The 13,364-nt window shown below is 46.9% G+C and overlaps 4 protein-coding genes across 4 annotated transcripts; 1 reads left to right on the top strand and 3 right to left on the bottom strand.

Annotated features, from left to right (window-relative positions):
- Window positions 1-3,740: 3,740 nt before the first annotated feature.
- On the top strand, window positions 3,741-4,555 carry LHYA1_G003739 (Inosine triphosphate pyrophosphatase; the record flags this gene model as incomplete). Its single annotated transcript, XM_031148708.1, has 6 exons — window positions 3,741-3,914; window positions 3,970-4,077; window positions 4,120-4,248; window positions 4,296-4,332; window positions 4,381-4,414; window positions 4,465-4,555. The coding sequence occupies 6 exons, from the start codon at window positions 3,741-3,743 to the stop codon at window positions 4,553-4,555; spliced, it is 573 nt and encodes a 190-aa protein (XP_031004200.1).
- A 24-nt stretch (window positions 4,556-4,579) lies between these two features.
- On the bottom strand, window positions 4,580-5,212 carry HBR1 (Adenylate kinase isoenzyme 6-like protein; the record flags this gene model as incomplete). The annotated part of the gene is made up of 3 exons (XM_031148707.1): window positions 4,580-4,781; window positions 4,832-4,977; window positions 5,024-5,212. The coding sequence occupies 3 exons, from the start codon at window positions 5,210-5,212 to the stop codon at window positions 4,580-4,582; spliced, it is 537 nt and encodes a 178-aa protein (XP_031004201.1).
- An 836-nt stretch (window positions 5,213-6,048) lies between these two features.
- Window positions 6,049-6,769, bottom strand: adi1 (1,2-dihydroxy-3-keto-5-methylthiopentene dioxygenase; the record flags this gene model as incomplete). Its single annotated transcript, XM_031148706.1, has 4 exons — window positions 6,049-6,177; window positions 6,239-6,286; window positions 6,339-6,662; window positions 6,740-6,769. 4 exons carry the CDS (start codon window positions 6,767-6,769, stop codon window positions 6,049-6,051), a joined length of 531 nt encoding a protein of 176 aa, XP_031004205.1.
- A 5,585-nt stretch (window positions 6,770-12,354) lies between these two features.
- Window positions 12,355-13,019, bottom strand: plp1 (Thioredoxin domain-containing protein; the record flags this gene model as incomplete). Its single annotated transcript, XM_031148705.1, has 2 exons — window positions 12,355-12,669; window positions 12,717-13,019. 2 exons carry the CDS (start codon window positions 13,017-13,019, stop codon window positions 12,355-12,357), a joined length of 618 nt encoding a protein of 205 aa, XP_031004206.1.
- Between the last annotated feature and the right edge of the window lie 345 nt (window positions 13,020-13,364).

Here is a 13,364-nt window from a genome sequence, read left to right as displayed (position 1 = left end):
TACAAGGAATTGAACTCCGAGGAAAATGAAATGCACCGCCTACGATTGTTGCCAGGAAGAGGCCCCTCGATCGAGTGTGTACTGTTCCACGATACTCTGGACGGACCGCGGAGTTACTGTACTCGGCACTTTCGTATGTTTTGGGTTGTTGCGGAGAATACGAATTTCATTCGAATAGATGGGAGCTCATTTCCAGTCTCTGGGAATTAATATATGGCCCTCGACCAAATCTGTGAGCAAGCTATACCATGTCTAGATGAGCTGTCAACGCAGCCGGTCTCACGGACGGCATCTCCAAAATCTCTCTCGCTCTTGGGATATATATTCATATTCTTACTGTTATTATTGATGACGCTACAAACGTAGGCATACCCAGCCCAGCGGACACAACGCTCGAGACCATTACCTTAGTCTTTCATAACTGGCGCTCAGTCTTCATACGCTCGCGGCGTCATATAGGACCTGAAGACCATGAAGGCTCTCCAATCCAGCGAACTCGTCGACCGCACATACCGACATTCGCGTCCTTGACCCGCGAAAGAGACCATTCATCCTTTGGATTTGAATTTGGATTTGGAATTATCCTCTACGCCGATACGTACCACCCGGACCTATTGCGAGAGAGGGAGTTGCTGTATAAATATATTTTTAAAACACGGTGCGGGGGGGCAAGGGTTTATAGTGTTGAAGAATGGACGGTGGGACTTGGGTCGCCGCGTATCAGGAGGAACGATGTGGTGTGTGTGCCGCTTGGTTGTCTGACGCATGTTGTGGTGAGAGAGGAGGATCATCAGGTGTATATAGGGAATTTTTATGCAAAAGGCTGGATTGGATGTATGGGAGAGCTACTCATGACCTAGATTCGGGACGGCGAAGACTTGAGAGGATTGAAGTCCATTAGGGGGGGCTGTGAGAGCTTTATATGAGAATGATATCTGGTATATTACTTGTGATGTACATGAATAACCGCTCGCTTGGAAATTCAACGCTGCAAATGCTGCTAACTTATATGTAACACTGCGGGCTCTACAGAAGAACACTTCGTCTGCAAGTAGCAACACTTGTATATATATATGCTTTGAAAGTTTATAGCTTAGGGTCCTTCTCCCAGTCAAACACTCTCCTCTTGATCCGAACCCTTGTATCCTGGGCAGGTTTCGAGACCGCGCTCATCTTGAGCTGCTTTGGAATCACCCAGCCCGCCTTCTTGTCCGCTGGGACGATATCCCAGAAGACTAATATGCCTGCGACGGCAGCCAGGCATTCCCTTTCGGCGAAGATCCGACCTTTGCACATCGAGGGTCCACCTCCATACGGCCGCTATAGCAATATCACTTAGTATATTTGCCACATAATTTTGAAGGTTAATCTGACGGGGGGAGGGGGGCATACAATAGTTCCCGCATCAGTCGAAAGCGTACCATCCTCCTTGATCACCAGAAACCTCTCGGGCTCAAATTTATCCGGATCCTGGAAATACTTCGGGTCCGTCATATGCAGTTCGTGCGGAAGCGTGATATACTCGCCTTTGTGCAACATGTACGAAGCGGAAGCATCACTCGTTTTGTCTTGCGAGATCGTGACGTCTGATGCTACTTTGCGTATAGACCACGGCTTGCTGGTGAGTCTTAAGGCTTCGAGGTATGTAGATCTCAGATGCGGACAGTGCTTTGAGAGACCGTCATGATCGAGCTTGAGTTTTGGAGCTTCGGATATTTTGCCAATGGATTCTCCTTGCGCTACGGTTGCGTATGTTGCAATCTCGGCACGGATTTTGGAGGTGAGTTCTGCGTCGGCGAGGATGTAGAGCAGTTGCCAGTAGACGAGGAGGGAGGAGTTGATTATCAGGGGCCAGAGAACCTTGGCCATTCAGTTGGACTGCGCGGACATTGGGTAAGGGTAGGGAACAACTCACGCTAAGCTCTCCCCTCTCTCTGATTTCGAAATCGTTTTCTGCGGGGTGGTAAGTATTACTCAAGCACGAGCAGTCTGGCTTGGAGGATCTTACTTCGATAAACTTCGTTTCTTTTCATGATGAATCCACTCACATCATCCAACTCCCCCCAACTATAATCAACGGGCTTTCCTTCGGCAAGAGCATCCAGAGCCCTCTGTTGATCATCCAGCGCTGCCCACAGATTGTTTCGAGCCATGTGGGCCATAAATGCAGGAGGCCATGGAGTAAACCGTGGCAAACCCGCGAGTAAATAGTACATCCCCTCGTCGAAACGATAAGTATCGTGAAGAATCTCGGGGTATTTCTCCATCAAAGCACTGCCAAACACGGCCGAGACAGACGTCTGCCCCATTAAATCTCTCGTCATCCCACAAAGATTGATCTCGGTCTCGTCATTAGAAATGTACCTGGCTTTAGCGATACGCTCCCATGGCTGTAGATCAACTTCAGATTCAACGAACGAGATCATCTGTGGGATCGTCTGCTCGAGAAGGCGATTACTCTGCTTTAGCACAACGCCCAGCTGGGGATCCTTCATGAAATAACCAAATAGAGAATTCAATTCCTGAAAGCTATTAGCTAGAGCAGACTCCCTGGACGATATGGTACTTACATCCCAGCATTTGTCATATTTGACTTTGGAGCTTTTGGGAAGTCCGAAGAACTTGATACCGTCAGTGCTGGCCTAGGACTTGGAGTAAACCGGGCTTTATCTGTACGTTTTGGAGAGCAGACCACACCATTGGCTTGAATTGAACAACGGATTCCTTCTGGGCCATTACGCTGCCGGGGCCGAATTAGCGGCGTCATATAGATGGCGTGAGGTGTACAACCTTTTAACCAATCCCGGGTCCGATACTTTTTAGGGGTCAGCTATTGATATTCTCGCTTGAAGGAGTCCATTTCGATAAGGAGAATAAAAGAGGCTACTCACTTATATTAAGAGTCGTGCCGCCAAGATATAATCCGAATATTCCATGCATGCTGTGATCTCTAGCAAAAGGTCAACCATTGCGCATTGCATTTGAGAAAAACCAAGTACCTTGCCTCACTCATCAACTTGATTGGGTTGTAAATACTAGCAACAGTTAACGTCTGACAATATTATGTCTCAACTCCTCTACTCACAAATCGATTCCATGTCCCACAAACGGGACCCAGTAAGGAGGCATCCATACGCGTCTTCCTTTCTTGCCATCATTATTGCCTAGTGACCGTTCACTTAAATAGCGAGTCAAAAAGGCAATTAAAACAGGGCCCAGGAATAGGGCAAGAATGATGTTTGGGGTGAGTATTGACGACCAGATTGAAGAAGGTGGACTGGGATCCTGCGCCGTCAAGGGCTCGTGGAAATCGTCCTCCATGTTGACAGGGAGCAAGCAGATGGCTTGAGGGATCTTTCGTTTGAAGGGCCTAGCAAATAGTCGTCCTCATAGGACAGCTTCTGGCACGGGCCGGGAAGAAACGGGCTATTGAAAGGGTTTTGTTGCCACGAATTACGTCCTCCTTGCACTTTGTCCGGTATATATGTATTCAAGTATCAAATTACATCTCAGTCAATTGCCACGCTAGCTCTACTTTGTAACTTGGCCGTTTCTAATTGATGTGAGGATTGTTCGGAATTTCTGTTTGTTGTCCTCTTGCTGACCAAACCAAATCCAGATACCCAGCCAGTTAGTCTCCACTCATTTCACAGCCAATCAACTTCAAGAATCAATTTTCTGCTACTCTACTTATCAGCTCCAAATTGGTTATTCCCACCCTCGCAACTTCAACATCAATCATGGCGCCTCCCAAGCAACTTTTCTTCATAACGGGGAACAAGAACAAGCTTGCCGAGTCCAAGGCGATTCTGGGCGATGTGGTAGATTTGCAGTGTCAGGCAATCGATTTGGTGGAGATCCAGGGCACGATTGAGGAGATTTCTCTGGATAAGTGTCGGAGAGCTGCCGATGCTGTGAGTCTTTCTATTGTGCATATGTTCTGTTCATTATATTTATGAGATTTCTTAGGTCAAAGGTCCCGTGCTTGTTGAAGATACGTGTTTGTGCTTTAATGCATTAAAGGAACTACCAGGTCCATACATGTATGGCAAATCATTCCAATATGAGGAATCAGAAGTTTGAGTCTAATCACCATGATACAGCAAATGGTTTCTGCAGGCAGTTGGTACACAAGGACTTAACGATCTTCTTGCTGGCTTTCCCGACAAGTCTGCCCAAGCTGTATGTACATTTGCATATTGCGAGGGTCCAGGTCACGAGCCAATCATCTTCCAAGGACGCACAGATGTGAGTTTTCTTCCTCCATTACCCATGCAACTTCTGACAAAATCTAGGGCAAGATAGTACCACCGAGAGGGCCAACAAATTTCGGTATGGTATCTCCCCCTGAATCTTCCTTCACTCACTCACTTTTAATAGGCTGGGATCCGATTTTCGAGTATGAAGGCAAGACGTAAGTGCAAGACCAAAGTTTCCCCCACGTTCATCACCTAACTTCGATAGGTATGCGGAAATGGAAAAGGTCGAGAAGAACAAGATCTCGCATCGTTTCCGGGCGCTTGAGAAGCTGAAGGCATGGCTACAGGAGGCATAAAATCATAGACTATAGACCAATTCGCTATTGCGCATTTTCGGTGTTGTTCTTTTTCCACTGCGCAAGCCAACTCTCGATCCGTGCAACGTTGCTGTCCATCTCCTCCGTACTGTTGCTGGTGAGCTCGACTACGATGTCTTCGTCGTATGAATCCCGCGCTTCTTGTAGTAGGACCTCCATAATCTCGGAGTCGATATTCTCTTGTAGTTTGGCTTCGGGGTAGTTCCTGTTTGCTGGTGAGTGAAAATTTAAAGCATGTCTGGTTGCAATGCGCACCTTGCTTTCAGTCTGTCGTAAAGCTGTGTAGAATCGACTCGCAGAACAACCACAAGGTCGATCCAGCTTTTGGGGAACAAGTCGCAAGCGTGCCAGTCAATTATGTATCCCCCTTGCTTCACCTCATCTTCAATTGCATCCAGTAACTAAATTATTAGCATAAATCCAACGGCGCAATTACACACTCCTCACCTTGTCCTCGTCCACGATCCAGCTTTTGAATTCTTCGTCGTAGCCATCATGACAACCTCGGTCCTTGACAACTTCGTTGATCGAGAAGTGTTTCAGACCAGTGTTTTCGGCGAGTATTTCGCAGTGGGTAGTTTTGCCCACGCCGGGCGTACCAGTCACAATGATGTTTGGCTTGCTTCTTGAGGCCATGGTTGCTGTCTTCTTGTTCTCAATGCACGGTTAAATTTTTGGATGGTGGCTGCGGCTGTTATCGGTTTATCTTATCGATAAGATTTCCTGGGGCAGTGGCAGTGGCAGTCTACTCCCGATTAGGACAAGCTTCATATGGAAGTCCTCGATTCGGACAACTCATGGTGTTTCGACTTCAACCAGCTGTTCGACAATGTTACATAGTATTGCCCTTTGTCAATTTAAAGAACAGGCGTTCTGCTCCATTCCAGGACTCGTTTTACTTCCTTAGTGCTCATGAAGAACCGGTGCTTTTTCCATCCTTGCGAGTCCTGTTGCTCTGGCATCAAGGAGCCATTGGACGAGACGAAGGGACGCAGGCACGTTACTTTGGAACAATATTTCTTGAAGGGAGCATCTGAAAGGAGTGAGCCGCCCTTTCTTCAGTCATAAATTATGTCTTCATGGGCTTGGATCTAATGTCCTCGTTTTAACCGACCTGGAGCCAGACTTACTGAAATACGGCACTGAGAGACAAACAGCGAGGAATATGAGCTGGATTTATAACTTGATACGTAGAGGAAACTGACTTCAGAGTAATTATATGGGGTTGTCCAATGCCCCACGGGTGGAATGAAGAGCAGGAATATAACAATAAATGTAACTGGCCACATGGCATGGCTTTCAGTAAATCGAAAGGGCGTAGGAAACAGAACCTTGATGTTAACTCGATTTTGGAATATGGATTATGAAACAATACTAGTCACATCGGAAACATGCCAGAAGAAGAAGAATCATATGTTCAGTTCCTATCAACACATCGCCGATGTACTTCTCAACTTAGTCCCAGCTCCAAACTACTGGCTTGCAACAGGAGTCCGGCTCTGCAGGTACTCTTTGCGGAAGGGGTTGACATCGACCTCCGGACCACGGTTCAAAGGAGTCCACTTTGGTTCCTCCTTGAAGAGCCTCGTAGCCATAATATACTGCCTCTTATTAGCACCACACCCAATATCCCCAACTTCGCCCTCTCAAGCTTCAACTCACATTCTTGCTATCCGTAGTAAATCGATGATAGATACCCGCTGGCAGAATCTACACCAAATCAGCAACCGCCCCTGCCTCAATACCGCAAGAAGAGCCTCACAATCAAATCATCCTTCTCCAAGTATATCCGCACCCACTCATCGCCCTCGCTGCGCACATCAAAGAACCCAGTGCCGTCGCGGATATACCGTATCTCCTCGTCCTCGTGCAAGTGCTCGTGGAAGAACGACTTGACCTTCTCCTCGTACACGGCGCCCATCTTCTCCGGCGACACGGTGATCAGGTCGCGGTTCTTGTAGCTGCGCTCCGCGGCTAGCTTGTCGACGTCTTTTTCGTCGGAGATGTGGTAGTAGAGCACGCCGAGGTTCGAGAGGTAGGCTGGATCGACGGCGCGCCCGGAGTCGTGGAGCTCGCGTTGGTCGCCCTGTTTGATTGATGGGTTAGCTGATATAGGGGGTGAGTGGTGAGTGGTCGGTGCGGGGTATATGGTGGGGTAAATACAGGTTGGTTGTCGAACCAGTATGCTCTCATTATTGCAATTGTAGTTGATTGAGTTGAGGGTTGTGTAGTGCAGGTTGATAGAAGATGGTTTGTTTTTTTTGAGAAGTATTATTCTGCAGATGGGATGGCGGCGGAGTTAAAAGAGAAGAATTTACGTACCAAGTATACTTGTACTGTAATTCTGGTGATTGTACTGGCGCATTCTGTCATTCACAGCACGCCATCGGCGTCACGATCTGCACTGCGCGCCACTTTACAGGGCTTAGCGAGTTTAAGTTGAACCCCTATTTTGTCTTAGGCATGTCGCGCATCTCAAACTTTCTAGAGGAATGATTGGGCTATTACGAAGGTAAACACTTATGCTTTACTATTATTGAACCTTCGGGTTTTAACTGCCGGTGCGAGAACAGGCAAGAGAAGCAGATTTCGCCATCTGAGATTTATCAACGTCCGATAATAAAAGGCTCATGAGTTACCCCATACCAGGACCGCCATTGACCAACTTTCAAACTCTTCATTAAGCTCTTTTATACTAGATATAAAAAGCGGCACTTATTACCATTGCTTCTAGTTGTCCCACGTTACCTAGCATATTATAAATTCGTCTCCATTATGCTATCCACTATAAGGCTTCTTCGAGTAGCAACTTCTCCCAAGTTCTCCGATGACCTCCAGAGCAGGTGCAAAGATATGGAAACAGGTCTTCATCTGCCATTCTTGTGGAATATTCGAGATCACCGTATTGGAGTGTTTCATAGAGAAAACTACGATTTAGTAGAAAGTTCAAGGATTGCTATGGTATTTCGACGCTCGGGAGGTTTTTCTAGAGTGGTCTATTAAGTTCTGAGAACTAAAAGCAAACTTAGGACCTAATGTAGAATATGTAGAAAATGTTGTGACGTAAAGTCTGCAAAGAATTTCAGTGTTTAGGCTGCGGAAGGAAGACCCCGAACTGACTTAAGCGTCAAATTCTCAAATAAAACCATAAAATTGGACAGACATTGGCTGAAATTTGAGGAAATATGTGTTATTAATTCCTCTCGAGCAATTCTAATTACTTTTGGCGCTCGTTGCGCGTGGTGTGGGCCAATATAGCCTCCAAGACAAAACCCCCTTCTAATTATTCTATTATTGCTCCCATTCTAGCAGAATACCAAAAATGCTGCACGCAAAATCGCTTTTTTTAAACTTAAAACGCCCCAGAACAACCTCATAATCATGATGCCAATGCAGCATGTACAGCTGTATCAGCGTGACCCATCAAATCCCGTCAATTCATGCCCCTCGTCTAGCCGCTCGGTTGTTTCTCGTCCAGACGCTACCTGTTGAGGCAGCAATTGCAGAGGTGGAGTTTGAGACTGAGTGGGTGAGACTGGCAGGTTGACTCAAGCTGCTGGAGTAGGCGGTGGGGAAAGATGAGGAAGAAGTGCCATTGTAATAGCCAGGCACTAATGTGCTCGAAGAGTTGGTGTATGAAGGATTGGTGTTGGTTGCTGGTGGTGGTGGTGGTGCAGGAGTGGAAGTTGGAACATCGGTTTTGGTGTTGGTGATAGTTGTGGTTTGGCCAGCGTTGTTCACCACAATGTTGATATTGACAATGACAACAGAGATCACAGTGGTACTGCTGTAAACGGCACATGTCGCATCATAGTTTGGACTGCCAGTCGGATACACGTAGACTGTTGACTTCGAATCCGATCCATAATCGCAAGAGGTTACCTGTCCATTGGCCGTAGTGATATATGGAGGCTTGCTCGCGGTGGGTGCTGGGGCTTGAGTAACAGAAGACCCAGGAATTGTGTTGCAAGCTGACTCAGTAACAGTGACTGTGACCGTAGGCGCAGTGCAGAGTACAGATGTATAGTAGTCTGCAGTGGCAAGACCAGAAAGGAGCGCGACCGCGGTAGTGGTAGTGAACTTCATATTGTAGTTGGATTTTGGGATTTTGGATAAGAATGTCTAAGAGGTATAGGATTTGGGAATTGTGGCAAGATATTGAACGAGGGACAATAGACAAGTGGAATGTGATGCTGTGAAATAAAAAACACAGCGCTCTAGGGAGGTATATATATCTTGTGCGGGTCTTCTAAGGCTACATTCAAAGCTCAGACTCATACCCCAGCCTTCTTCGTTTTCAGTACATGAGACGAAAATAGCAATTATTTTCTCGTCAAAGCCAGCCACGGATTAGAATAACATACGTGCCACCACAAAAATGGAGCGATCAAATAATCACAAATGGATAAGGCCGAGCATTTGAATGGCACTAACTCTTCTTGAAATTCTCCGGCTTACTGTAGTTACAGAAGCCCAGTTTTATGCTTATGGCTATACGGTACCGCAAGGCTGGAAAATGATGACTGTAAAATGATTATTGTAAAGTGATTGGTGAAGATTTGAAAGCGCTATCATCATTGGCCGAATAACATGATCTGGGGGAAGGCATAGGAGTGGCCAACGCCAAGAGCGGAGGGCTGAATATCAGCTAGCCAGCCTTGTAGGCCCATTAAAACAATGTTGAAGCCATTTCCAACGCATTATTGGTCGGCAAAAAGAAAGAGGCGGAGTCCTTCGGGCTCTTCGAGAAGTGGCAAGGCTGACGATGACCATAATTCTGCGAGTCTAGTATTCTCCCTGATCAATAGGAAAGTTGCGCAGCTTGCCACTATGGGATCTGACACGAGAACTTCTTTCATGAGGGTCAATTCCAACCTTCTGATTTCTTTTCGTACTGCATCATCGTATATCCGTATTTCGACCCATATTTCTATCCAGTGTACGAAGTATGTATGGGGGACGTCTTTGTCTATTGAACTCGTATCTGCGACCCACTAGCAATATTGAAGACTTTTTTCCCTTCTAGCTTCCTTCTGGAAATTTAAGAGCTACAACTTCATAATACACGCAGTCATGCTTTCCAAGGTGGGGTAGCTCGGATTTGATTTGACGTTTTGAGAGCATACTAACATAAAAAGACATGCAAGTAGAAATAGTTGCGTAAATAATTCAATGATAGAATAATAAGGTACCGCCACTGCCGCACCTTAGACTGCAACGGCTCGATTTGTAAAGTAAAGTAGAGAGGCGGGTGATGATGCTGATCTTTGCTAACTACTTCTATAAAACGCGCAAAATGAGCATTATTAGGAGTAACGTAACGTCAGCATTGGCATATGCCAGATACGCACTTTTAGCCTTGGGCCTTACTCAAGGCACCGTGCCATGCCAGTATTGCAGACGGAAATACGAGTACGGAGTATTCGCTAATAAGATTTCACGATTATGTTCGTATCGTATGACAAGCCCATGCCAAGCAGCCCTAAGTTCACCCGTCAACGAGCCCAGGCGGTGATATGCATACCTTTCTAGGTAATCAAGTCGCTAGGTAGGTAAGCTTGAGGGCGAGCTAGGTGATTCTCAATAATCAGCGGTGAAGGAAAGAGGCTGGACTCTGGGCTCTGGACTCTGGAGGTTGGAGGTTGGAGGCTGGAGGCTGAGAGGAGAGAGACTCGAGAGGAGAGAGACTCGAGAGGGGAGAATACGGCGCTTGGACTCTTGAAGCCGCGATCTGCACAGGGGCGTTTCCGACGGCCTCACGGCTGGGTCATGCCGTGCTCCTTTCTCAGATTCTCTTGACCACAACTACCGTACCGTTCCGTACCTACTAGGTAAGTAGGTAAATGCCTACAGAGAAATGTACTTGCCGCTTCCAATGTAGCATGTGCGTCCTGCCGTTCGAATTGCCAGTTGATAAGTACGAAGTACAGTATCTTCCTGACTCAAATGCAATGACATCGCATAAATGACCTCGACTAGGCGGATGATACGCTCCCACGTCCACCACCATAGGTACCTACAGGTACTTAGGTAGATAGGTAGGTCTCGTCCATGCGCTGGCTGAAGGAAAGCACGCAACGCCACCTGCGGCTGATAACAGCAGCTTGTTTCTCTCTCATAGACTCTCAGTGGAAGCAATTTGTTGTCGATGCTCCAAAATGCCATATCTAAAGCTAATCCTGCGGTGAGTACCATACTACCACCAGCTTTTCGATATTTGAAAGCTTTGGTGGCTAGCTGATGCAAAAAATATAAGATGGCTCGGTCCAACGAGCAAGATCCGTCTGCTGTATCTATGATCTGTTGCAAGCCATCGCAGTGTCTAGCCCAAATTATTCGAATTTGCTGTCTGTTTTCACGCTGAGATAAACAAACCAAAGTAGTTCGCAATCTATCAATGCTTTGTCTATTGTCTTTCAGCACGAGTATCAAGTTGAGTGAGAACTAGTGCTCTTGTATAAAATACTTCTGTGCTCCTTCCTGCTATGTCTCGCGAAAATAGAACCAGTAGCATTTCCAATTCACCGAATTCTGTGACGCGACTTAACAATCACTCCAGATCTCGTACGCAGGATATTCACCTTTTCATATAACCGCTATCCTACAACATAGGAATAGCAGCTGTCTCAGTACAGTTACTCAATACTGCTCTCAAGACTTCCTCAAGATTTCCTCAGCCATGTCTACGGCCAAGTCATTCGACTCGAGTACCGCTCCGCTCATCTCCACGAAGAACAACCCATACTTCAAGTCTGGCGTAAGAAATCCTAGTCCCTTCAGTTCTACAACTCGCCCTGGGGGAACCTCTGCAAGGTCTATCAATAGCTCCCTTTTCCCTCCGTCATCACTTCCCAGAAACACCTTGATTGTGAACATACTGACTCGAATACAGATCACCGGCATTGGCAATGTCCGCAAGCTCTCTGATGCACTGCCAGCCCAACCCAAGCCAATCATCAAACGGCGAAGATCCGGTGTCTTGTTCTCGTCTATTGGAGGATTTGGCAACCAATATAAGTTTGAAGAACGAGCCATCGCCAGTCAGAACGATATCCTTGCCCGTCGAGTCATTAGAAGGAGCAAATCGACAACATTCCACTACGGGATCGGTGGAGTAGGAAACCAGACTGCCTCCGCTTGCGTTTCAAGTTCCTCGGTTACCTCGTCCAGCGATTCGAATTCGATCATGGCTTGCCCCAGCGGCGCGGATAAGACGAAGCGGATAATCCTTGGGCTCTTCAGGCGAAGTTGAAGCATGGTGAGATGGACCTTTAGAGTAATGGAGGCAAGTTCTAGTGGTGTTTGGGTGTTCAGTGGTTTATCTTGAGGTGATCTGTGAAAGAACGTGGGTCAAAGGATTGGGATTGTGAAATAGGACATTGGAACAGGAACGGGTTCGGCGAACGGATATTTGCACTGGCTTGGGATTTCTGATATTGGCACATATGGGGTCGCTTTTGCATGGTCGGTGTTAGGGTCTCTGTGGATGGACACTCGGTTTATGTGGGAGACTCGGATGGCACAAAAGATATCCATTGCAGATAAATCAATTAAGACTTCTTTGGTCCTGAAATTTTATCCCTGCCGATCTTAAAGGCCATGGTAGACCGTTGGCCTAGGGAAAGGGATTTCCGAGTCCCAAGGCAATCATATCAGACATCCAGTAGCGCCCTGGCGCTTCTTCGTGTCTTTCAACGTATTAAAACGTTGCAAATATCGTGTTGGCTCGTATAACAGTCAGCCTACAGTTTCAAAATCGTGAATTTCGTATGACTCGTTCAATCCCAGTCATCATCATTATCACTGTCCTCTTTCTCCGCCGCCTTGCCTCCAAACCGCACTCCAGCATCTCCCATAGCCTTGGCCCTCAGTACTACCCCTGAAGCCAATAGCCTAGCCTCCAAGTCCTGAGTTGTGAAGGTATCTGGTGTATAACCCAAGCCTTCAAAGCCCACGATCCGATCAACGGTCTTGCCATTCACGAATGCCAAAATGCAAGGCAGAACCTTCACATTAAGCTTTGTAACCAGAAATGGAGCATTGTCGACGTTCATCTTCAAGAACCTTGTATCGAAATGTTTCGGGGCCAAAGCCTGTACCAATTAGCCCTTATACAGCCATGCCAAAGAGAGATCCCTACCTTCAAATGATCATCCATAACCCCACATCTAGCAAAGTCATCCTTTGCAAAATGCACCACAGCGTATTTGACCTCAGTCGTAAGATCCATCAAAGCCTTCTCCTCCTTAATCTCCGTGTAATTGCCAAAGCCCTGATTCTTCTGCGACTTCGCGCGCGTAAATTCCGAGTGCAACTGCTGGATTCTTTGCTCGCGGAATGCGTCTAAGGCTGGAGAGTCTTCGAGAGAGGCGATAAGGGCATCTTCATCGTCAGACTGTGCATTATCGAGCACGGATGCGACATGAGAATCGATGTTCGACATATTGGTGACTTTATGAGGTGCGGTGCTTCAAAGGTTCTGCGTGGGACGCGTTTGACATCCCTGCAATCTAATTTCTAATTTGGGAAAGAAGGCGGCGCGGCGCTAAGAAACCCGAGCTCAAGAGGCCAACGCCAACATTATTTTGTAAGGCGGATATTTCTTCTCTTTCTTCAGCAGAACTCTGACAGAACCATTCGACGACCCGGAAACCACCGAACTCATCGCCTGATGCCGCGGTATTGAAGGTTTGAATTCTCAACCCAGTACGATCCTCTACTCTACAAGTACGCTCGACCTGCCTCAGTCTTCCCCCTTTAGTGCCCGCGCGTTCTACACCAACCAAGC

Source organism: Lachnellula hyalina (assembly GCF_007821495.1).
Source record: "Lachnellula hyalina strain CBS 185.66 chromosome Unknown contig00096, whole genome shotgun sequence".
Lineage (NCBI taxonomy): Eukaryota > Fungi > Ascomycota > Leotiomycetes > Helotiales > Lachnaceae > Lachnellula > Lachnellula hyalina.
Note: the sequence above shows the minus strand (reverse complement) of the source record. Positions and strands in the feature narration are given on the sequence as shown.